This window comes from Parasteatoda tepidariorum, chromosome 6 (assembly GCF_982258835.1).
Source record: "Parasteatoda tepidariorum strain Cologne lab strain chromosome 6, Ptep-v5.0, whole genome shotgun sequence".
NCBI lineage: Eukaryota > Metazoa > Arthropoda > Arachnida > Araneae > Theridiidae > Parasteatoda > Parasteatoda tepidariorum.
Window position 1 is genome coordinate 66074530 of NC_141760.1, and position 26599 is coordinate 66101128.

The 26599-nt window shown below is 26.7% G+C and overlaps 1 protein-coding gene across 2 annotated transcripts; it reads right to left on the reverse strand.

The window, feature by feature from the left end:
* Polr3C (RNA polymerase III subunit C) lies at positions 1 to 24916 on the reverse strand. 2 transcript variants are annotated; one of them, XM_043050770.3, is made up of 12 exons: positions 24738 to 24916; positions 24332 to 24517; positions 20570 to 20724; positions 17829 to 17950; positions 13669 to 13814; positions 12915 to 13039; positions 9119 to 9293; positions 7466 to 7647; positions 6523 to 6643; positions 4548 to 4616; positions 3430 to 3597; positions 1 to 160 (listed from the first exon to the last, which is right to left on the reverse strand). In XM_043050770.3, the coding sequence occupies exons 2-12, from the start codon at positions 24479 to 24481 to the stop codon at positions 17 to 19; spliced, it is 1557 nt and encodes a 518-aa protein (XP_042906704.2). In that variant the 5' UTR covers positions 24482 to 24517; positions 24738 to 24916; the 3' UTR covers positions 1 to 16. The 2 variants fall into 2 exon arrangements, with proteins under 2 accessions (XP_042906704.2, XP_087022105.1); XM_087165979.1 differs by having other exon boundaries at positions 24745 to 24861.
* Positions 24917 to 26599: the final 1683 nt, after the last annotated feature.

Below are 26599 nucleotides of genomic sequence, written 5' to 3' on the forward strand. Positions count from 1 at the left end.
TCTTAAAATACATCTTTTATTTAAATGAATTGTATTCTAACCACATAGTTAATATTGAAATCATTTCAGCTATTTGGATTTGACTGGAATGAATTTTCTTTGTTACATTTTCTACTTTTGTAATAAGTATTCTTTCTGGCTCGGATATTATATTCTGTACCTAATAAAAATAAACAATTCTACAATTTTTTACTATTTATTAAAGCAATATTTATCTATACAATTTGTTTAAAATATATTTTAATACTTTCACTTAAACACAACTAATTGTTAAGATAATTTCAAAGAAAATAAATTTGCAATATAAAAAATTTAGCAAGGAGTAGTTTTAATTTTGTGATAGATACAAATTTATTAACAAATGAAAATCTGCAATAATTGTTTATTCGTAGAATAAATACAAATGATGTGGATGTTTTTACATATTTAGTTTACCTTGTGGATAGGTTAACATAAAAATCAAATAATGTATTACGTTTACGACTTCCTGGAAAATCGTAAAGATTAAAAACCTAAAATTTGTGTTGTTATAATTGAAGAATAGCGTTAAATTGCATGAAAAATAATTACCAATTAGATAAATGCATTTTTGCATGATTAATTGCATTTCAAATGTAGGATATTCAGAAATTTAACACAATTTAATTTGAAAAACATAACATAGTTAACTTAAACTAAAAATAATCAGATTTAATCCTGATGGAAATGGATTAAATTACTACTAATAATGAAAGTTGCAATAAAAATGTAATTTTTTTTTTCATGAACTTTGGTTTAGCTAAATGAAAACAAAACTTCTGAATGAATGATCAGAGTATGAAGAAAAAAATTAAGCTTGGAAATAATTCTATAAATAATACAAATACCACATTAAATAAATTAGCTAACATATAATGCCTTATTTTATAACCATACATGTGTAGTTACAATTTTTTTCTATCAGGTGATCTAGGTTTTACCAATTTAATTCTCTTTTATTTAATTAAATTTTCTCCAAAGTGTTGTAATGTATTAGGTACATTCTAATTTCAATATTCCGGTTATAAATGACAATAAGTTTGCTGAGTTTAAATATTTTTAGAGGGAAAAACAGCTTTTACAATCCTGATCCTTTAAAAAAATTTTATTAAATAAAAATGTAAAATAGTTTTGATTTCAATGTTTTCAATAACATAGTCTATAATGTTATACGAAATAGATAATTTAAGTGTTCTCTGGTAATTTAGTTTATAATTTAGTCTGGTAAAAATATTCTAGTACAGGGTGAGTAGCCAAATCTTTCAATAAAAAATAAGCACCTTTTAAGCACTCAAAAATATTTTTAAGCACTATATGAATTGGCAAAATGCAAAATAATTTTCAAAGACTTTACATGATCATGATAAAATGACTAGTTTCTGACACAGGACTCTTTTTCTTGATTATATTAGCCATTAAAAAATCAAGAGATTTTCCGGTTTTATATCAGAAGGTAGAAAATGAGACTTGAAATTAAGAATATCTTGCAAAACGCAACAAAGTTGCACATGAGAGTGCAATAATCTCACCGAATCCAGCTCAGTAGGCGGACTCGCAAGTAATGATTGGCACTTTTATAAGCTATGGATTGTTGTTGAATGAATTGTGAAAAAGTTGGATAGAACAATGTAAAAAGCATGCTTTTGCATAATACCTGGCGAAAATCAACATAGAAAAGAAAAAAAAATCTCATTTTCGAAAAGGAAAATTTAGCACTTTTTAAAAACACCCAATGAAAAAAGCACCTTTAAGGCATTTAAAAGATAAAACTCGAAAATAAGCACTTTTTAAAAACACTATGCACCATGTAGTATCGTAAATTGAACAATATTTTTTTATACGTATTTTATTGAGAATAAGAACATGAATATTAAACAAATTATTATTCGTATTAGTATTTTACGTGTTACGCCCTGCTCGATTCAATTTAACTACATTTTACCCACTCGTTGATGACATCAAAATTGTCTCATGTTGATCAAAAATTGGCCTCATTAAGTCATATTTTCTTGACAAATAATAAGTAAAAATGAGAAAAGAACATGATTTCTAAAGGAAACGATTTTTCAAAAGTTCATGTTTTTCAGTTTTAGAAACTTTTTGTTTTTTGTAAGAGGTAATTAAGAAAATAGTTTGATCTCTATATAGTCAAATGCTTTGTATTAAAATAAAATTATATGATGAAAAAATTGTAAGTATTTCATGATTTAAGCTCTTAAGGGGTCACACAACACTTTTTTTAAATAAAGGTATAATCATTCATTTTGTGGATGCTTTGCATGCTCATTTAACTTATAATCAATAATTTATCTTCAAAAAATAATTAAACTGTTTAACTTTTTTAAAATTTAAAAAAAAAATTAAAATTTTTAAATTCACAAGGCTTTTTTATTTTGACATATTTTTAAATTTTTTTTCTTAGTGCTTACAATATTCATCTTATCGATTTTGTGCATTTATTTGTTGATAAATCAATTAGAATATTTTTTATAAATTATTTTGTAAAAAAGTAAAAAAAAAGGTTAAAAATTCCTGTTAGTTATATATAACATGCTGTAAAAATTGTAATACCTCATAAAATGCTTATTCCATGTACCGTTTAAATAAGTGTATTATACTTAAGATAAAAAAGTTTTACTTCAAACCTTTATTTTAAATAGAAATAATTCCTTAGGGATTTAATTAAGATTAAAACGCAAAATTATCATCTATGAGAAAAAGCACTTGCTGTGCGAAAAAGTGTTAGTCTGTTGAGCAAATTTCTGTATATTTCTGCAATCTTAAATCATTCATAACTTTTTTTAAAAATGTAGATAGAGAAATGCTTTTTTTTCTGTACATTTGAAATAGTTTGAAGTTTTATTATAAGCAATAAATTTTTTAAAAATATTTTTGTCATTTTTTGGGAACTCTGACCCTTAATTACTATAAATTTACACTATGGTTTGAATCTCATAAAATCTTCTATATTTCAAGTTATTTCTTCTGAGATTTTGCAGTGATTATCTGCAATTTTAAAAATTAGGTTTGGCTAGCGTATGCAACTAGAGAGCTTTGTGAATATAAGTGCTATTTGAGTCAATCAGCTTTAAACTTTATACACTGACAATAAGATATCTAGGCAAAATTAATGTCTTGCATTTATTTCTAGTCTGCAACTTCAAATCTATGAAATCTATCAATCCCTAACACTCATTTAATCTTCATCCAATTAGATTGTAATACCCAGACAAAATCATTTTGAAAGTAATCCTATATTTTTTTAAAAAATGTTACTTTTTCCACCAAGCTCTTCAGTTCCAAAATGTTAGGTAAATTTTTTTCCACCAAGGTCTTCAGTTCCAAAATGTTAAGTAAATTTTTTCCACCAAGCTCTTCAGTTCCAAAATGTTAAGTAATAATTTTGCTTACCTCAACAATTTGCTCTTCTTCAGCCCCACTCTGTTTCAAGGAAGCCACAATTGCATCAATCCTTTGATTTTTCTCTAGCAGCCTTTTATTTTCTTGATACTGTATTTCATTACAGGAGATAAGGTTAAAAACTGCTTTATAACATCTCTCTAACACCATACGGCATGCCTGAAAATAATTCCAAACAATATTCTGTTATAAAATAAAATGTGTCTCGTATAATCAATATAAAATTTGCTACTTATCACAATTATGTTTTTATGAGAACTCTAATTGGGAGTGTAAATGATAAGCGTTAAGAATTTTTTTTTTATCAATGAAACAAAATAATCAGATTTTATAGCATATTTTACCTAAGCAAACTTTTCTTGTATTATTTTCTACTTTAATTTTTTGTATAATGCAATGTCTTTAAATTATTATTACCATCAGAAATACTATAATTTAACCATTTCACAGTTATTGATTAGTATATATTCACATTATCAAGCTTAAAGTAGAATAATATAAAATAGATATCCCCCCACAGGATTTTGATTATTATAATCAGAAATACTATAATGTAACCTTGTCACTGTTGTTGATTAATTTATGTACACATCACCAAGCATGGAGTAACAAAACATAAAATGGGAAGTTTTTCCCACAGGATTTTTAATATCACAAAACTGCTATAATTTAACAATTTCACTGTTAATGATTAATTTATGTACACATCATCTAACTTAGAGCAACACAACCTAAATTAGAAGGTGATTCCTCCAAAGAATTTTAGCTATTACAATCAGAAATACTATAATTTAACCATTTCACTATTGTAGATTAATTGATGAACATAAATCTTGGAGTAATATAAAATCGAAAGTTTTTCCCCCAACAGGATTTTTAACTCAGTTAGGGGTATAATTCAATAATACTGTTCAACTATAGTCTTAACTAGTAATTAATTTCAATGAGTTGTTTACCCATTATCACAGGACCAATAATAGTGTCTAAAGAGACTAAATGCTGAGTTAAAACTAAAATAATGATTACATAAATACTGCTTTTGGAAGTTAAAAGAAAAGTTAAACCAAGGAGAAAATAATAAATTTTATAAGTTAATAAACGATTATTACTTGAACAATGTCTATTGAAAGAAGATAGAAGGTCACTCCGTAAAGGATGTCAGAACCTTTGGAAACTTCCTGGAAAGAAATATTTGTAAGTATCTCTCAAAATATTAGTTTTCTCTTCAGTGCATAAAATAAATGAGAAGAACTATTTAAAATATCAAAAGTTGCATCTTCAGATGCCTTTACAAAATGTTACTAAAATTTTTCAGAAGAAAGATACATTTTTTTTTATGGTGAGTAAAATATATTCATTCAAGATCAAATTTATTTCATCTATGATGCGCTTTTAGGTTTAATTTATCATCAAAAAAATCAGCAAATTGTAACAATAAAATACACAAATGGCTCGAAATGAAATTTTTCAGTTAAACGACACAGAGAAATTTCAAGAATTGCAATCTGTTTTAATGGGAAATACATAAACAGAGTGTAACAAACTTTTAGGGGCACATCATAAGGATTAAGAATTGAATAGGACTCCATGATCAGAAATTACTGAACACCACCTGGAGCACTTCCCTATTATGAACTGTTTCTTCATGAGTTTTGAATATGTATTTTTATTTATATTATCTTAATTTTATGTTTAATAATTGTTGCCAAAATTATATTATAATAGCTCAATCTGTTTTATCGTGAATTAATGATTTAGAGACGGAATGGACAAGCTCTCCAAATCATTAAAATATGATAAACCAGTTAATACTGAACCTATTTGAACACAATTTTAGACAATAATTAATAGAAAACACAAAATTTAAGATATTTTAGATAAATAAAAGTGCAGGTTCAAAGGCATACGAACAGCATGTCTATAATAGGAAAGTGCCACTAGCGATAAAGTAAGATGACATTTCTAGTCATAGGTTGCTATGCAATTATTGATATCTATGATGTGCCCTACCTTGCCTAGAAGTTTGAGGCAACATCTACAGGATATCCTGTAAAATTAAAATATGAATATTGTACTTATTTCATTGCATCAGGATCCCTTTTAATTCTCAAAAATGGATATTTTAACTATTGCTTAGTTAAATCTTTTGGCTTAAAAAATATATGTAATGTCTATATATATATATGCACGTTTTTTTCCACTTTAAAAATAATGCACTAAGCAAATAGTTCAAGAAGCTCAGTTGCTGAAATTTTAACACTTCTCAATGAAATAAATTAATATAATTCTTTGGGTGTGAGAAACAAATATAGGTATCGATTTTTTTTTTACTGTAAAATTAATGTAGTGATAAATACATTAAGTAAATTGTATCAGTTTAGTCGCTGGAATTTTAAAACTCTTTTATAAAATATTCAACAATCTGTATTCATTTCTTCACAAAATGTTTATTTCCCATTGATAAAATTTGAGAAAAATAAAATATCTAAAATTATTAAAATATATTAACCAGCTGGTGGTTTTGCAGAAAGGGTAAAACTGTCCGAATGTTTTTTTCCTATACACTATTTTTCTATCTAATAACATGAAAAAATCGGTTTTGGTATGCGAGGAAGACTGCAGGTTAAAATATGACATTTTATGTGCAGAACTGTCAGTTGGTTAACAGCTTAAAATGTCTTTGTTTTTAGTTTAAAAAAATTTTTTTCCATCAAGGATTTTACACTTTTTAGGTAATGTTGTGTATCTAATCATATGGGATTACAAATCAAAAGTCGTTATGGAGAAATCTTAAGAAGGCATCGGCTCACATTGGGCTGTCTGACCAACTATGATGATGAAAATCTAAACAAATATTGAATGTTAGAGTCTATTCACTTCGGTGTTTTAAAATATTTATGACTATATATACCATTTATACAGTTTAATTTTTTCACTAGACATTTAAAATTTAGGGTTTTAAATTGAAACAGAATTTAAAAAGGTGTAGAAAATTTTCCTCCTGAGAAAACTACCTACTAAACCAAACTTTCAATTAAAATAAACTTTAAATAAAGTATTCTTTTCTATCAACGATTCACTTACTTGGGATAAAATAAAACTTTCTTCAAACATTTTAGCAATATAATCCTTTGTATCTTTTGGAGGTAACATAGCTAATTCTTCAATGCGTTTTGGTTCTAAAACTTTCTTGTCTAGCAATATCCTGAAGAAAAAAAAGTTTTTACATATAACACACAAATTGAACTAGTTTTATTTAATTTTTTATAAACAGATTTTTACAAATAACTAGATCTAAAAAAATTATTACTTTTTTAAACTACACAATGAAATATAGCTTAAAGTAGATCAATGATCGTCAAAATTTACATATAGTTTTTACAATTTGGTGGAAGAAAAACTTAAAAATTCATGCTTTCCAACATTACACAATATTTTTTTCCTTCTTTTAATTCCTATCAGGTAAAGAAAATTAGATTTTGGTAATTTTTTGTTTTTAAAATTATTTTTGTTAGTTAACAACTTAAATTTTAACTTCACCACCATAATTTTTTTTTGCCATTCAAATTAAACTAAATAGTAGTTTTTTTTTCTACACATTTTATGAGTGCAGGTCTTTGGCTTACTAAAGTGAAGAAACCATTCCAGCAGTGAAGAATTAAAATTGTGATGGCATAACAGATTTCAGATCATCACCAATAGCCCATTGTGCAGATCTAGTGTGTCGTACATAAAGTACTGCTACTACTACTATTACAAAAAATAACAACAATATCAATCCTAACTTTTTTAAGCACTAAATAAAAAATGTTTTCTTATTTACTTACAATGATAAACTATGCATCCTAACTATCATAAATACTATAAAAATAACTTTTGAATGAAAGTCTGAAACAATGAAAATTTCGAATTATGAAGAAAGACTGAAAGTGAAACATTCTTTATACTATACTTTCCTATGTAATGGTTAAAAAAAACTTGGAATAGTTTAAACAAAAAGAATTTTAGTTTCTGATTTAACCCTTACCTAAATATTCGGGCACATTTAGAACCAAATCTATCTTGTACTACAGATGTGATAATTGATTCCACTAACTTTTTCAAAATTTTTGAAATATTTACAACATACATCCCATTTCCACGTTCATCTGCTTTCGATACAAAACCGTATTCATCTTCACAAACGATTGAAAGGTAAGCATCTAAATCCTGTGATAAACAAATTTTAGTAACAAAGATAATAATTTACATTTAAAATAAAACAAAGATATAAACTTAAAAATTGCTTCTTTAGTCTCCTAAAAATATTTAATTCTATTAGGCTTCATAAAATAACCAACATTTTAAATGTCAGGGTAGGGCAAAAGACCTAACAAATTGAAAAATACAAAAAATCTAGACAAAAACCTAATTTGGCAAACTTTTTTGTTGTAGAACTGAACATATGTTAAGATATAGAAAATTAAAAACTACTTTCAGTACTATTTCCAACTATTAAAAAATAATGGCTTAAATTCTGAACTGAGGCAAACAATAATTTGAAAAAGACTTGAACATTTAATTGTTAAACTTCTTTTGAAGGACTTCAAATTTTTTAGCCGTAAAGAGTAAACAGTACTTTCTGATATGAACTTTCTATAGGATGAGAACTTCTGATGATGTAGTAAAAAGAACTGATGAGTAGATGAATTCAAACTTAAGTGGCTTATAATAATTTTTGAAATGATCAAACACCCTTTTCTAACCTCAATTATTTTCTTTTAATTTGTGTGAATGAACCTATAGACAGTTGTTAGAAGGGCAATGTTTCTTTTCTAAGGGAGGTTTCTGTGAAACTGTCAATTTTTACAAAAGAAAGTAGCTTCACATGATTACAATCTGAGTTTCAAAAGACAAAAGTATTAAGAAACTAAAAACACTTTTACTTAGTTATTCTCTAAATTGTAACAGAAATAAAATTTTTAAGATGTGTTTCAATTATTTCAACATTTCATTTGCACTTATATCCTGTCATTTTGTTTAAGTAGATGTTGTTAAGAGAGATAATATTTAATATATAAAAGTCGGTGTGTGATTTACTATATTAATAAAAAATTATAATTGACTTTCAAATGCACCTAAAAAATAGAGGATTGAATTTAAGTTAAGATGATTGAGTTAAAATATTAGTTTAATAAAAATTATAAAATACATAAAGAAAGAAAAAAAACTTATTTTCAAGATATTTAAATAAAAAAAAGATAGAAGCCAACCTTCCATAATTTCGTTAAAGTAATCAGTCAAAGAAAAAAAACTGGCAGTGGACACAAATAACATAAACTAAAACAGATGCAAGACTACATAAGCTTAAAAAATTATTAATATATATTACGGACCTAAAATAACTGATGATTTCTTTCCTACTCTAAAAAAAAAAATTTGATGAAAAAAAAATTCAACTTCCTATCTTTTGGAAAAAATTTCATTATTAGAGAGTTTTCTTCAAAATTTTTTAGAATTGCAGATTTTTTTGGGCCACATGAAAGTGAATTACATGCCTTTATTAATAATATAATTTAGGAACAATAAAAGATATCGATTACAACATGGAAATACACAGATTTTATTCACTAAATTACACTAACGTATTATAATTAATAAAACTGTTTTTAATCAATTAAAATACAGCAAAACTACCTACTTTAGAAGTAAAAGATGAAGATTCCAACAGTTTTAAAATATCATAATATTGCACAGCACCACTAGTAGCAGATAAGGCATTATATTTTTGATCTGATAATAATAAAATAGCCTTTATTATTTCAGATGCCTTTTCTCCATGAACATTTGCACATGCAGTAATTATGGCTTCATTCCTATAATGAATAAAATAATGTAATAATGAAAATTTTAAATATACATTACACTCATCATGATACAAATAATAAGTAAAAGCAATTCATAGATAAAAACAAGACACTGTAACAGGCGTTTTTAAAAATTGCTTAAAGGTGCTTATTTTCGTTTCTTAAAAGCCCTTAAAGGTGCTTTTTTCATAGGGTGTTTTTAAAAAGTGCTTAATTTTTCCTTTTTCGAAATGAGCTTCTCCATTACTATGTTGATTTTCGCTTCAAATTATGCGAAAAAATACACAATTCATATTGTTCTATTCAACATTTTCACAATTAATTCAAGCCCAATCTATTTCGGCGTATCGTCAGTCCGTAGCACATGAAAACATTCGTTTTACATGATTCAAAATTTCATGATTTTTGACAATTGTCAAAAACAATGCCAAAATATTTTTTTTGTTGTTCTTTTTTTGTTCACATGACGGTTAAAACAAGATAAAACCATTTATTGTCAAAAACTTTCCTACCCTGCCTAATTATGATATTTTTTAAAGTGCTTATTGTAAATAAGGATGAGAGGAGATTTCAAAATAAGCTATTGTTTATACAGTCTAAATAAAATCTATAAGGACTGTGAAAACATTTAAGAAAAGTGACATAAAAAAAGTAGTATGCTCAAAATTAGTATTTCAGTATAAGTAAAAATTTGTAAGGTAAAAATTTAAAATTTTTAGAAATAAATATTACGTATACTATTTTAAATAACTTGACAACTACAGAGATGACAAAAACAGCTTTATTTGCAAATTTGCCAAAGCTTTCTTCGAAGTTTTGGCACTCTTTGTGTAGATGGTGAATGCTAAGACCTTAACTAATCATAAAAGAGAACAAATTGAAGCTTATTCTTCAACAGGTATGAGTAGCTGTATTATTGTGATAAAGATAGGAAGATCAAAGGATGTAGCCAACAATTTCTTAAAATTGAAAGAAAATTTCAAAAATAAAAAATACTGTGTGAAGATCATTACATAAAAGATGCATATAAAAGAAGAGTTTGCAGACTTACATCTACTAGAAAATACTAAAATCAGGAAACTTATTCAAGCGACACATTTAAATGTTAGTCAAAAAAATTATGCATAGCACAATTAGAGGGTCAGGATTGTTCATTTATACATCAAAATTGGCTAAGTCTCTGTTGATGCAGAGATACAAAATAGTGTGTTCAAATTTCAGCCAGCAAATCATGACCTAGGACAATCAATGGATACCAATAATTTTTTATGATGAAAAAAAAAAGAATTTGGATGGACCAGATGGATGAAGTACTATTGGCAAGATTTAAGAAAAAAGAAGAGAAAAGATAGATAGATAGAGAGAGAGAGAGAAACATTCTCTTAGCGCCCCATTAGGAGATGTTCTGTGATGACCTGAAAAAAATTTGCTTACAGTAATGTGGGTTCAATTGTATTTGCTTCAAGCAAAAGTTTATCAAAATGTCCCGGCAAGTCATATTTGACCAAATGCAGAATTTTACGTGGAAAAAAATTGGATACATCAGCTAGATAATGCAACTATTCATTTAAGTAACAGTACAAGAAATTGATTCAAGCCACCAATGTTGAAACTTTGAAATTGCCAGCTAAGTCTCTAGATCTTGACCCAACCGAGAACTCAGGGGTAATTTAACACGAAGAGTTTATATAAATGGGAGATATCATATATCATCAATACAGTTGAAATCTTTAATAAAAGAAAAATTATATAAAACAGACAAAAACAAGTTTCATCCATGAAAACGAGATTAATTGAAGTACTTCTGAAAATGGTTCCTACACAAGCTTCTAAATTTTTGTATTCTTTTATGGTGTTTCTGTGCTGTCCTTAAAGTTTTAACTCAGAGCTGAAATATTAATTTTAACCATATTACTTTTTTCTCAAAAATATAAAATTACAAATCCGGTTTGTTGTGTTATTATAGGAATGTTTTTACTCAGACTGTAAGAATAAATGATATTGCTCAATTATCATTTTAAAAACAACCTAGCAAATTTATTTACAATTTTGGATCAATTTCAAAGAAAAAAAGTTATTTTTTTAAATTAAATACTGAGCAACAATTACATCTGCTAAAAAAATAGCACAAGATTAAAATTTTAAATACATTATTATGATGGGTAGAAATTAAAAACATAAAGCCAATTTTGGATATGCGATGCCATGATATATTTTTAATAAAGCTTTTGTCATGCATGAACAGAAATGAAACATATTCAGATACCAAATATTCAAAGATAATTACGTATAAAATTTTTTTTGTTTATTTAATTAAAAATTTCTTTATTTTTTTTAAACAATGGTCCAAAACTGTTTGACTTAAAAGTGAAACAAATTTTTAAATTATTTTAAGTTACGTAAATTTAAATGATAAAATACAAAATTGGAGCGAAATTGGTCAAATAATTTCTAAATAGTAGTAAAGTTTGTAGAAATCCATATTTTTAAACTTTCATTTCTCAAAAACTATTCAACCAATCCTCTTTAACTTTTGCATGTTATCAAGAAAAATTATATAATTTAAAATTGAGTAAAAAATTGTAAGCTTTACAATTCAAAACCCTTTCGCCTTTAATTAATAAAATAATGAAAATAATCAAAAAATAGTTTATACATGGACTTATCTTCAGATAAACATTTTTCATAAATGAATGCAATTATTTCAATTTGCTTAAAAACTACCTGAAATATAGCAAAATATGTAAAAAGTAAAATAAATACTAAACTTTTGACTACTCTCCTGACTAAACTATTTACATACATATTTTGAGGGTCAAAATTTTCAAAACCGTCAAAAAAAGGTATGTTTATTCAGAGAAGGTTTGTTTTTGTGCTTGATTTTCAAACTCAAATTATTGTCTGCCCAAATTAGTTAGTACATTTCAGATTAGGCCTTCGAGCCATTAAAAGTAAGTGATAATAAAATTATTTAGTTCTTGTTTTTTTAATTTGAGCACTGAAAATAGATAAATCTAAAGCTTAATAAATTTAATAGCATTTGAGTTTATGTAGTTAGTAAAAAGTTTTTTTGCTAGCTACATAGAACTCTTTAAATTAAATTCTGTACAATTTAAATTATTTGCAACCAATATTGAATCAAAGTTTATTTATTTATTTTTATATATAATTTAGAAAGATTTAAGTAAAACAAATTATTTTTGTACTTTACTTTACAGGTTCTTGACTGATGAGACTATGATTGATATTTAAGGTAGCCACTAATACTTAAATCAGTTTTCATTATTTTTAGATTTAAAGTCATATAAAAATAACATATTATGTGGTTCATAAAGATAAATAAATTTTATACACTCATTTTATATATTTTGTAATTATAATCATATTACAAACAAAATAACATATTTCAAAACAAATATACTTCACAACAGTTGTAAAATTATTGGGGTCAACTCTAAATATACATATATATTTTTTGTTAATAAAAGTATTTTTATCAGCTTAATTACAAACCAATTTTTTAATAATTAGAATTAGATAACAAAAATACCATCTTATTCGAGAAAGTCACCCATTATTAAAATAATAATTAATAAAGAAATAATAAAATCTTATAAAAAATGAATATACCTAAAATATTCTTTGAATCTATCAAAATTAATCTTCCAATTTATGCCTGCATCAGGATATTCAATTTTCTGCTTTTTACTTTCTGGTTCTTCACAACTATTTGTTTCCAGCAAATGTAATTTGATCTAAAGAAGTCACATTTTAAATAATATTTAAAACATTTTTTCAATAAAATTACATGATTTACTTTAATCCAATAAAATTAGAATAAAAAAAAGCAAAGTAGTATATTTAATAGAATGGAAATGCTAATGGAAAGTGTTTTATCCAACTCAGATGCAGTAGTAGAAAAATTGGCTTGCATCATTATTCTATAGGTCATACAACTGCTTAAGATTGAAAATGTAGATGCAATGGGAATTTTATTTAACATAAAATTAATATAATTTTGGTAAGACCTTAATAAACTCAATTTTTGATTTTAAAGTCCCTAATAAAAATAGTTAAAAAAAATTAGAACAAAATAAAATATTAACTAAAAATTAAAATAATTTTTAGAAAATTACTTACAGCTTTAAGATTATTATTTATTATAATAATTTCACCTTATATACATACATACATACATTATATATATATATATATATATATATATATATATATATATATATATATATATATATATATATATATATATATATATATATATATATTAGGATAATCAGGCTGTAATAAAGGAAGATCTATAACAATCAAGAAAGAAGGAAAGCAATAAGTATGAAAAGAATTTGAAAATATGTAAATAAATAAATACCTCAGGTACAACAAACTTGTCTTTATCAGCTAAACAAAGGTTAGGTACTCGTTCAAAGTCTACAGTTTCTGCATAAGGACATCGAATCAGGTATTGATTGGTTATTAGTAAACGGAATTTATCACAAATTTTTTCAGAAGAATAATCTGAAAATTAAAGATTCATTGACAATATTTCCAACACAATTCCAACCAAGGACAATATTGATTTGCATATAGTTTTAAAACTTGTTGATTAAAAGCTAATTTTATTAAGAATATATTAAATTTTAATTTTTTAAAAAATATGTATTAGTATAAGCAAAGGTTATGTATAATAAGCATTCAAATTCTGTAATTTAGGTATAAAGACACAAATCACCCAATCTTGGTCAGGTACCTAGCCCCATTTTCTAGGTATTTATCTTTTAGCAGAAATGGTTGGAATGCCACATTATTTAGTCAGATCACAGGTCAGATGACGTGAACAGTACCTGAGCTGATACAACTTTCAGTCACGACAGATTTAATGTGCACTCGGCCACAAATACATGCTGGTTGTCAGGACTGTTACAATCACTAGCAGTGTAAGCGATACCTTAATTAACTGTTTTGACAGAGCAATTGGTTAATCCTTAGTAAACAAAATTTAATCCTTAGTAAACAAAATTTATCAGAAATTTACTCAGACGAATAATCGGTAAGAAATTAAAGTTCAATTAACAATATTTTCACCACTAATAGAGCTATAATATTCATTTGCAAATGATTTTGAAACTTATGAATAGTAAATAACTTCTTAATTTTTTTTCCTTGGAAAAATACAAAATTTATTTTTTATAGTAATTTTTTATTTAATATTATTAGTATGGGTAGAAAGAAATTACAGTAGAGTCTCGAAAATCCGAGGTAATTGGGGCTGACACTACCTCGGATTACTAAAAACTCGGATTTTCCGAAAAAGTAGAACATTTTTAACAACTACAAATGAAATTAAATAAAATGAACATATTACCTTAAAATCCTTTATTCTTTAGTATAATGACGTAAAAGATTCTTTACAATTTAAAAAAATTGTCAATTTTTTGCTGCTTCAGTATATTCAGTATTCTTTGTTGATGCGATAGTCAGTCAACGCTTCAAAAGCAAAACATCAGCAGGGGTGGCTTCAGTTTGCTGTTCTACATATTTTAAGGCTAGTTCTAAGGTTGCGGAACCTTCACTATGAGATATTTTTTTTCCGATTAGTCGTTTTCTTCTGTTTCATATTCTTCCTCATCTTCCATCATTTCTATAATACTTGAGTCTGTTATTTCCAGCTTGTCGTCACTATTTAGCCATTCATTTAGATAAACTGCATATTAGAGTTTTCGCAGCCTGGTAATTCCTTCACCAACAATTCAAAACAATTGTTCACTATCATCATCATTAATTTTCTCAATAGGCGTAACCAATTCAGGTAGAAACTTAGTCCACGATTTAATTACTGTCGTAGGTTGAACTTCTGCCTAAGAATCTGCTATCCAGTAGACAACATCTCTCAGACTTACATTCCTCAAAACATCCGCAACACTCTCATCATCAGACTGAACTAAATGTTGTAACAAACGGTGTCGATATTTTTTCTTTAAATTTTCCAATACGCCCTGATCCATTGGCTGAATCAAACTTGTAACATTGGCAGGAAAAAATATAGCACGGATTTCACCACAACCTAGCTCATCATCGTCCGGATGAGATGGAGCGTTATCTAAAAACAAAATTGCTTTGCAAGGCAAATTTTTTTTCCTCAATGCCTTCCGTGTTTCTGAAACAAAATGTTCTAGAAACCATTGTTTGAAAATTTCTCGATTCATCCATGCACTTTTCTGATTTGTGTAATAGTGATGTTCTTTAGTGATGTTTTTTAAGGCTCTAGGTTTGGCAGATTTCCCAATCACAGTCAGTTTCATTTTATGATTTCCAGATGCATTGGCGCATGCTAAAATGGTTAATCGTTCCTTCCCTTTTTTGTGACCTGGTGCTGAATTTTCCTCTTTTGAAGCAAGGGATTTTGAGGGCAACGTCTTAAAGTTCAAAGCTGTTTTGTCACAGTTATATAACTGGTCAGGTGTGAGCTTTTCTGTCAATATAATGTCTTCAATCCGTTTTTGAAATGCCTGCACAGCTGACGTATCTGCCAAGAGTATTTCACCGCAAATATTTAGTTGACGTACACCATATCGTTTTTTCCAACGGTCTAACCAACCAACACTTGCTGCGAAATCTTCTTCTCCTTCTTTGAACTGATTTCTGAAAAACACAGCTTTTTCCTGAAGAATAGAGCCACTTATAGGAGTACCTTTGCTACGCTGTTGAGTAAACCAAAGAAATAAAGCCTTGCTAGTTTTTTCATAGTCTGATGTTCTCATAGATTTTCTTTTTTCTCCTGTAGTCTTCTGTGAACAAAACTGCTCAATTTTTATTCGATTGCAGCGCCAGTCACCAATTGTTACCTCTCCAACACCCAAATCGGTAGCAACATTTTTTATTGTTTCACCTGCATCTAATCTTTTTATAGCGTTCAATTTAGTTATCATAGATACAAATTTTCTCTTATTTTTTCCACTCATTTTCGCAGCAGGCACCTTAACGCAACACTTTCAACAGCAATAAGTTTCCAAAATGATAAGGAACAAGCACGTGTATTGAGTCCCTAACTAGCATCTAAGCTACTAGTACAATTGAACTTGGAAGAGTAAAACTCTTGTAGATCTGGTTTGAAAATTCCTTTCAAACCAACCCCTACCTAGCCACCTTCCAAAACAAAGAGAACAAAAGGTGGTGGGTTACTGAAATTCTTTCCAGGAAGAAACAAAAAATAACACCTGCATTCTTTCGGTTGCGAGAGGAAATGGGAAGAGCGCTTTTGGTTGCTAGGGAGAAAATTTGGCACCTCGAATTAAGCGGAACCTTGGACTTCTGAGACTCGAACTTTCGAGACTCTACTGTATATTGGTTACAGAAATTGATACATACTAGAATTAGTTTCAATAAAAAAAATATTTAAATTATTTTAATTGAGAGGTGGGACACACTATGACTTTAAAGCTTTTCTCTGAATAATATTTCTTTGCCCTTTTTGAAATTTTCTAATAGAGCATTGTAATAGATAAAACATTTGTAAAAATGATTTCTCTGAAATTAAAACTTTTGGAGAAGTAATTGTGAACAATACAGAATTGAGTAACATGCAGTGTTGCTTATGAATCTACAATTTAGTTGTATAGAAAACCATATTTTTAAACCTTCATCCAACAATTTCATTAAACCTATTTATTTGCTTTTACTTTATTTTCACTACATTATAGGTAATTGAATTATCAACAATGTTCTTTTTTCAATGTATGCTTTTATTTTTACATTTTTTTATAGTCTACAAACCTTTTCTTCCTCTTTTTAGAATAAAAATTAAAATTTTGAAGTTCATAAAATAAATCTGAACCTAACTTAAAAATAGAAATTTTAAAAAGATAACTTTGACTGTATTGTAGAAAATACAATCATTTATAATTTTATAAAAACAAAATTGGATTAAGGAGAATAGATTCAGAACATTAGAAAATGTTTTTCTAAAAAGATGACTTAAATTATTTAAATTGATAGCTGAACTACTTTCTATTACTCGCTGAAACTGTTCCAAAATTTCGTATTTAAGAAAGGAAATAAGCTAAACTTATTCTACTAATTATACACCATAAGATTTAAGAGGTTGTTAAAATGAAAAAGTTAATTTTGCTGTAAAAAAAGTTAAAATTGAGTATCAATTGAAAGAGCAATTTTTTATACGGTTCCAAGTTTTTCTCTTTAAGTTCATATCTATTGCAAAACTAGACCTTTAAATACTCTATTAAAATGCAACTATTTTTTTTCCTGAAGGATTTGGTATTTTCAATGGTGTAAAAATTTATTGAACCAAGCTGATCGCACTAAAAATTAAATAGATTGTTAGAAAGAAGATAAGAAAAATTAGAAAGATTTATCAGAAATATATAAAAGATATATATTTCTAATAAAGTTTTAATCTCATTTATTACATGGCAATGATTAAGAGGTGTATGGCAATGATTAAGAGGAAATTAAATTAAAAAATTTAGTTAAAATAAAAATTAAAATTTAGTTAAAATAAAAATTAACACATACCAACGCCAGTGGCATCTTTAGCTTCTTGTAGTCTTTCAATAACTTTTCGAATCGCCTCACTCATTGTCAAGTGACCATGATTTAGAATTTCTTCAACTAATAAATCAGCTGGGTCACCATAACTGTAATATTAATTGTTTAAAATGTACCTTAGATAAATCATGATGAATTTACTATAAGGTACTTATCAATTAGATGAATGCCAGAAAACACCCCCACTCCAAAATTAAAGCATAGTATTAACATATTGAACCCTTACAATCAGCTTTCAGGGATGGAGGATGGAATTCCAGTTGGGAAGTTAAATTAGAAATCTCTGATACCAAATGATGCTTAAAACCTTACCATGAGTGTGACTAAGTAATTGGTTGTTTTCTGGTTTCAACAACTTTCTGGATGTGAGGGCACGGTTAAAAATCAGATAATCTAAAACGTGTGGTGATAGTTTATTTTTCAATGCTGAAAATTGATTTTCAGCTTTTTCATTTTTAAAAATTTCTAATGCCTTGAAATCAATGAAGAAAATTGTTTGTATAATATTTGCTTATTACAGCATTTGCATAACATAATTTTTAAATTGTATTCCTTTGAATATTAAATAAAATTGCAATGTTTCAATTCTTCAATCAATTAGGTAGTTAAAACAACTACTTCTTATATAGATCACTTAATTATAATATACACTTAATAAAGCCGAAAATCTAATAATGTGACTTATTTTTAACTGTCAAATCACATCGAAAGCAAAATAAGCTTTAAATTCTCTCTCTGACAATTTCTGCATTATATGATATAAAAAAAAAGTCATTCTTTTACTATGGCAGCTGAGTAAACATTTCAAAGGATGCGTAACTTAAACAAATATTTAAAAATAAAAGCTTTCTACATGAAAGTATAACTTTACTTTTGTTTTTATTAATATTTTAATTTTTTAACTATTTTAAAGGAAGTCTATTGGACAGCTCATGGTAAAAAATTTTAATTTTATGTTATCCATGCAAGTTTAAATAACTTAGGAATGAATCATTTTTAGAGATTTTATTACATTCAAGAATAACTTTTTTTCACAGTTAACAACATATAATTTAATTCATTTGTTGTGACTTATATTTTCTTTACATAATTTGCTGTTATATTTTCACAAGTTTCAAGTAGAGGGAAAAATTTTAAAACTTTGAAAATGAATTCCTGGGAATGATACATTTTTATCACAAAAACAGAGAAAACATGTTAATAAATCTAAAAAATAATTAAAGAAAAATATTTTATTTGATAAGGCTAAATAATTCTACAAAAATTAAAATCAGTATTGATATTAAAAGAACATTGAATATAAAACAAAATTCTCAATAGAATAGCCATAAACTACTGATTAAATGTTTGTCACCAAAGTCATGTTGAAAACTTGTAAACAAACACCCTTGATTCAGTATAAAAAAAGAAATTCTGGGAAGCAGGGAGCAGCTGGAATGAAACTGGTAATGAATTCCATGCAGAATCGTTTTCCAATGACATCATTCTATCTGGAATGATCATTCCAGAGGGCTTGCAGTACGAATTAAGGATAGTAACTCCTTCACTTAGTTAATTATATTGAACCTGTTATTAACATCCTTAATGAAATTGATCTTTATAAATTTAAGTTGATTTTTGAAAAAATATGACTGTTAATAAAACACTAAGATGGATGACAAATGATTAAGAGACAATGATTATTGGAATTCAATTTTTTTAGAAAACAATTCCTCATAAGGATAGAAAACATTTAAATGAAAAAGACACAGATGCATTCTTCATAATGGCTGGTATTCAGCTAAGATACAAATACCAATAGTTACTTACTAAATTAGAAATATTTGTGTAGATAAACACTTGCTCTCACATTAGTTTCAGAATTTTGAGATACATGTTTTTATAAAAAATACATATTTCATAGTCAGAGCTTATTGTTACTGTTATTTGTGTTTTAAAGATATTTTAATAAGACATTGTTGGCCGGTCACATTCAACTTTTATGAACAAATGCAATTGACTAGCCACAAGCTAACTTGAGTTTCTTATCATAAGTCACACACTATTATAACTGTAATGGGCAGTTTTAATGCAGTTGCCTAATTTTTTTTCTGGTGAGGCAATGAAACTAAAATACACAGTTACAATAGTCTTTTTATGTTACACATAAAATTTTTTTTCCCATCTATTAAATATTTATAGAAAGATTATATTGCTTTAAAAAATATCTTATTTTGTTCAAACTTTAAATGTATTTAAATAAAAAGTGATTCATGAACTTTTTCCTATTTCTGAAATATATTTACATATGAATTTACTAATAGCCATTACTGTTTATTCATTTTTAAATTTTTCAACTATAGCAAATAGTTTAATCAATTGATAAGTCAAAAAAACATTAAATGACAAAATTAATTGTAAATATGCAAATAGCCATTTTTTAAGAAAAAAAAACTTTTTGGCAGCTTTTGTTACTTATTACAAGTTATTAACCAGTTATTACTTATTATTCAGTTTCTATGTGTAAACAAGCTACTCACAGCAAAACCTCAAAATATTTTTTGCTAGAGACAAAATAAAAAATCCTACCTTGAAACACAAAATTTTAATTAATTTCATGTAAAGGTAAAACAAATTTAAAACTCAAATGTTGCACAAAATAACATCAATAAATAAAATATTACATATTTGAATTATTTTGAATAATACAACTACAATCTATTACTTACAGAAGCTGAGCACAATAAGCGTATCGCTCATAATGTAAGACAGACAAAACTTTGTACGGAGAAACCGTGTATTCGACAATAGGAGCAAGACCCATATCATTTAGCTTAAACTCACAAAAGTTCATTTGTATGAGGTTTAAGAGAGAGGACTGAACCTGAAATATTAATATACAACTAAATAATACAAAAATCAGAATAAAGCAACTATATCATTTAAAAAATGTTTCCTTTATTTAAAATGTTTAATTTCACAAAATACAATTGGTGTGTCCGAATATTCGACAACAGGAACAAGACCTATATCATTTAGCTTGCACATACATCGAACATTTTTATGAATTTTAAAAGGGATGATTGAAACTAAAGTAAAAAATATAACTAAGCAATAGAAAAATTAGAATAAGCTAACTCTATTATTTGTTAAATATGGTAATATTTGAAATTATACAATTCAAATAAAAAATGTACTTTAATCTTCATTTTATTCATATTAAAACTAATTTAAATAAAATTCATAAAAAGGAACATTGTACTATATTTATTGCATCCTTGCTAATTATTGATATGTTAGTGTTATGTCAATTGATAGATATATAGAGACACCATTCTCTAGATAAACTTTTCAGCTGTAACCATGAAAATTTTCAGCAGTTTGACATAGAAATTCATTTTGGTAACTTTAAAACGTTATGAAATAATAATAGATTTTTCGCGTTTTGAAAATTCTGTGTGTGGTAATAATAGTGCATTTAAAATATCAAAATTTTAAAGACTTGGTCAGAAAAGATCAATAACATGATAAAGAATTGTAATAGTTGACAAAGAGTATATACAACTGCTGAAAAATGATTAAAAATGATGTGAATCCTTGACTGAAAAGAGTGATTAATTAAACAAGTACAAAATTCACATTAATAATAACATTGTCTAAATATTTTGGAATTTGGAAGATGATGGGAAAATAGGTGAAAAAACAATTAATAGCTGCAAAAAAAAAGATGCTAATTTTCAAAGGAATCATTACGAATTATACATCAAAAGTGATTATTTAAATATGAAATTTGCGTAACACTGTAAAAAATTTCAGAATTTGAAAAAACATGTGGAAATGAGTTGTTATGAAAATATTGTTGTAAATCTGGAGAGTCACAAAGTTTATGCACAACAGTTCAGCTTGAAAAACAGAGCATCAGTTCCTCAATCGATGTTGGAAGTATGTTTTTCAACTCCTTCTTCATAAATAACACAAGCAAGTCCAACTCTTCCATCCAATTTACTTTCACCTGCTAAACAAAAGGTTCTATATTCAAGAAAGACTTTGCTAGCATAAGTATTTAACGTGATGGGTTTCCTACATGAAGAGTAGGACAAATATGCTACCGGAAGGCAAATACTCAAATAATTATCCTTAAATTCAAGATTGTTCAAAGTAACTAAGTCAATAAATGGTAAACCAGAAATAACATACACTGATTCATAACAATAGATCTGTATCCTTTAATGACCTGAAGCTGAAATCTTTGTCGTGTTCTTCTAAGAAGTCTACAACTTATTTTCTGTCTTAAGAAATGACCCCAAAAACTTGATGAATAAGATAGGAGAGGAACAATTCCCTGTTTATATATCAACTGCAGAACATCAGATTCACCCCATATGTATTGTTTGAAATTCTAACCAATCCTCTTAAAACTCTTACACTTTACTGGAAACATAAGAAACATGCTCCTTCAACTGCAGCTTGTGATCAACAATTATGCAAAAATACTTCATCTGACTCAATTGGCCCACCTCCAATATTTTTACTAATTCCTTGATCAATAGTTGACTTTTTATGAAACTTCGTGACTTTAATTTTAAGTGAATTGAACTCTAGCTCATATAATTTTGACCAATTAAAAACATAATCAAAAATATTCAGCAACAAAATATAGGCATCCTGAAAATTTTTACAGGACAATTAGAAGTAAATCATCTGTAAAAGCTATTTTATAACAATTCTAAAACCTGGAAATATTACTAGATTCTAGGCCACTACGCATTATTAACTTCCCTAATATCCAAAGAGACAAGAGAAGATACACAATTTATGCGTTTACTCCAGGGTTGGGTTTTTGACATCAAAAAGTGGTTTTTGACATGACAAGGGTATAATACTGGTTTAAACCGTCAAAAACCCGTCAAAAATGTCAAAAACTGAAGTTTGCCAAGAAAATATATAAACTTCAAAACTACCAACAGTTGCCATGCATTATATTGAAATTTAATTATACTATAGGTAATCAGCAGGTTTTAAAATGTTTTTTAATTAAAATTAAGGTAAAATAACAGATTTAAAATCTCAGAAATTTATATTCAAATGCATGTGCAGAAAAATTTTGCACAAAAATTGTTTAAATATTTATATTTAAAAAAATTTTTTTCTTCTTTCTGATACTTAAGAAAATTAAAAGTTTATTACTATGCATTTTTGACATATAAGGAACATATAACTAATATTTATAAGGAACTTACAAGTTATGTTGTATAAATACAAGCTTGATATAAGATACAAGTGTATAAAATTTTTTTTAAATGTTATACCGAATATCTTTATTATCCAGTATGTTAATTTGAATTTAAAAGTAGTTATATTTATGAATAATGATAAATATAATTCATATTGTTTATTATATTTATTTATAATTATTACACTTATCATTTTAAAACAATTTTTATCTCTTAATTTTTTTTTCTCCACTTGTATTAAGAATACAAATAATGCATATCTTGAAAGCAAGAAGTAATTATTCAACAGCTGAATATTTAGATATTCAACAAAACTATATCGTATTCAGCAAAATGAAATTCACAAGTATTTGGATAAACTAAATTTTCAGCATAGTAAATGAATAGGCTGAATATACTGTAAATCGACACTAACTACTCTGTGTATTTAACAGAAAGCACTTAAATTTGTATTGTCTTATGTTAAAAAGATTATTAAGAAGATTTAAAAGAATATTAAAAAGATTTTTCTTTAAAAGAAGATGTCTAATGTACAAAACTGCTAATGTTTATCTTTAAAAATGTCTAATTTTTAGTATAATCTATACTATACACTAAATTTGGTTATAAATAAATTTCTTAATAATATCACTGCAGATTTTCAATAACACATGAAAATGAATACATAATATTACAAAAGATGTGAGTTTTAATAACACATGAAAATGAATACATAATATTACAAAAGATGTGAGTTTTCAAAAGTACAAGATTTTGGTTACTATTCAAAATATAAGTGTTTTTTCAAAATTTTAAATTTATTTTTTCTAGAACATATTTAGAAACACTATCCTTTAAAAAATATATAAATTTTATGCATTAATTAAATTTCACATATGAATATAGGTTTTTGACATTTTCGACATTTTTGACAGTGAGGTTTTTGACGTGACGGTTTAAACCATGGTTTAAACTGTCAAAAACTGTCACATGTCAAAAACCTGCCAACCCTGGTTTACTCTGCCTAACAATATCAATTCTAAACAGAAATCTTTCCAGAATAATATAGGTCAATTGGTATAACTAAAATAATTTTAACTATAATTCAGACTTTTCAAAATAGATCTGCTAAAATATTTCGCCAGGTTTTTTTAAAAAAATAAGACAATTTCTTAAATAGAGAACCATAGTAATTTAGAATTTTGCTTTTATTATGTTGATAACAAGTAATATTCCAATTACAAGTAGAAGAATTAAAATAAGTGGAGATAAACTTACTTTTTCTAAAGGTAAACGAACATTTCTAACAATCGCAAAAAGTGAGCAGGGAGCAACTTGCTTCATCAAAAAAGTTCCAACAGTTTGAACTATTTCCCCAAAATATTCTTTTAGGATAGCAGAACAAAGTGAAATTAGATCCTGAGACATCTTTAGAGAACGATTCGCTTCCAATTAAGAATATTTCTTAAATATAAAAAAGATTATTTCAACAATTAGTACAATTTCAAAATGCAGCATTTTGCGAATTTTAAACAGCTAAGCAAAGATATTAATTTAAATATCCTCTAAATATCTGAAGTCCAGCCATTATCTCAGAATACAATCATATTTAATAATTCACCCTTTTAAGGATTTTCTACACATAAAAACTAAACAAGCAAAAAAAGCCTAATGAAAAATATACCATTTACCTAGACAATCCTCTGAGAGCTTAAATAATCAACTAAACAGTAAGTTTTTAAAAGCAAATTATTATAAAAGCAAAGCAATATATCAATACAGTGACTTCTACAACAGTTTTGTTTTCATCAAACTGAACAACATGAGTAAAACGCTTAAGCCTTACTTTCAAGAACTAATGCCAGTGTTTCAGCTGACGTCACTATAAATTAGACGCTGTTAGTGAAAACGTAATTGATGACGTCAAATTTTTAGGTTATGCTGAGCTGTTTTTTTTTTCTCCCCTAAGGGCCATTCTAACTGCATATGATTGACGAATGAGATTGGTGTAATGTGATTAAAGCAAAAATACTAATAAAAAAATTAAAAATTGTGATTGGTGTATATTGGTGATCCGCAAAACATTCCTCAATTCGCAATTGCAGCGAACTATAGGGGGCGTTGTTGTATGAGACGAATACCTGCGATTTCGATATGAACAGTCATTCAGTTACTCTGGAGACGTCTTTAATGTAGCATTGTAACATTCCTTCTTTATTGTAGCTTATTAAATTTAAAAAAGAAAAATGTTTGATATTATTTCTTATGCAAACGAAAAAAAAATAGTATATTTTTTATTTTTTTAGAGACGGAACATCCAAAACATATCGGTGAAATATTTGTAAATAAACAGAAAAAAATATGTATCTTCTTATTAGAGTTAAAATCTAATGCCTGAGAAATAGTTTTACTGAATTTAATGATATAACATGAAAGGCTTATTTAACTTTACATTCCATAGTTTTAAGAATCATATTACTTCAACCATTTAAATAAGCAAAAAGTATACATAAGCCTCATAATTTTATATAATTTAATTTTGCAAAAAAAAAATTTGACAACAATTTTTATCAAAAATTTTTAAGTTTCAACAAAAATCATTATTTTGAAATTAAAAAACGCAAAATAAAGAATGCTTACGAAGCAAAGAAACTATTCTAAAAATTCCACACATTAAAATAAAAAACTTTCATGTTTCTTTTTATCTTTTTTTAATTCATAATCGAACGTAGAAAACCATTCTATAGGAAATTATCATCAAATAAGAAAAAAAAATATTTACAAGTAAAATTTTTAATGAAAATTGTAACACTCACCTGCTTTATAAATCCAGATATGTTCTTCCAAAATGATATGTTCTTCATTTGCAAACTTTATTCTCAAATAATACATACATAGACTATCCCTTCATTACTTTAAGATTACGTACCACACAATAAAATTTTAGAATTGTAAGATCTCGAAATAAATTTCAATATGTAACTGGAAATCAGAATAGCTGAATTCTGGTAGAAATTTATCATTCAAAATTAAAAAATACTTACCAAGAAAACGATAAAAATTTATTAATAATCAACACAAATGATATTATTTCAAGTAATTCGGATGATTCCTTATTGTTGTTTTTCGAATTATATAGGTTCAGATATATATACTATTCTATAACTATTACAGTTCTGCATGTTCTGAAATGGCATTTGTTCATTGGAATGAAGTAAGCAATGTTGACTTCACTTTAATTTGTAATGAATTGAAGACAAAAAAATGGATTTTAACGTAATACACACATCTGTAACAGTATGGAAGTTATCGGATGCAAGTTTGTTGATAATAGAAAGATAAAAATTATTGAGAAATATCTTGAAATGTTGGGCCCGTTCTGTTACTGAAAGATTTACCAATGTACTGGGTCTTCAGCAACAAGTTCTTCAGCCTTTCCTTTGGGAAATTTTGCTTCTTATTTAGCTACTAAGAAGATGGCGGCCGGCTTTGTCAATGATTATGATAGAACTAAATGCCTGATATTTTCAGGCCAAGGGTGCCGGC

What these genes read in the sequence shown, in the direction of transcription:
- Polr3C (XM_043050770.3), bottom strand. Translation starts at nt 24,481, where the DNA reads ATGTCTCAGGATCTAATTTCACTTTGTTCTGCTATCCTAAAAGAATAT. An exon ending in AGATTCAAAGAATATTTTAG is followed by an intron (nt 9,294 to 12,914) that starts GTATATTCATTT and finishes TATTCATTATAG; the next exon opens with GAATGAAGCCATAATTACTG. An exon ending in TTTCAATAGACATTGTTCAA is followed by an intron (nt 3,598 to 4,547) that starts GTAATAATCGTT and finishes AATTATTTTCAG; the next exon opens with GCATGCCGTATGGTGTTAGA.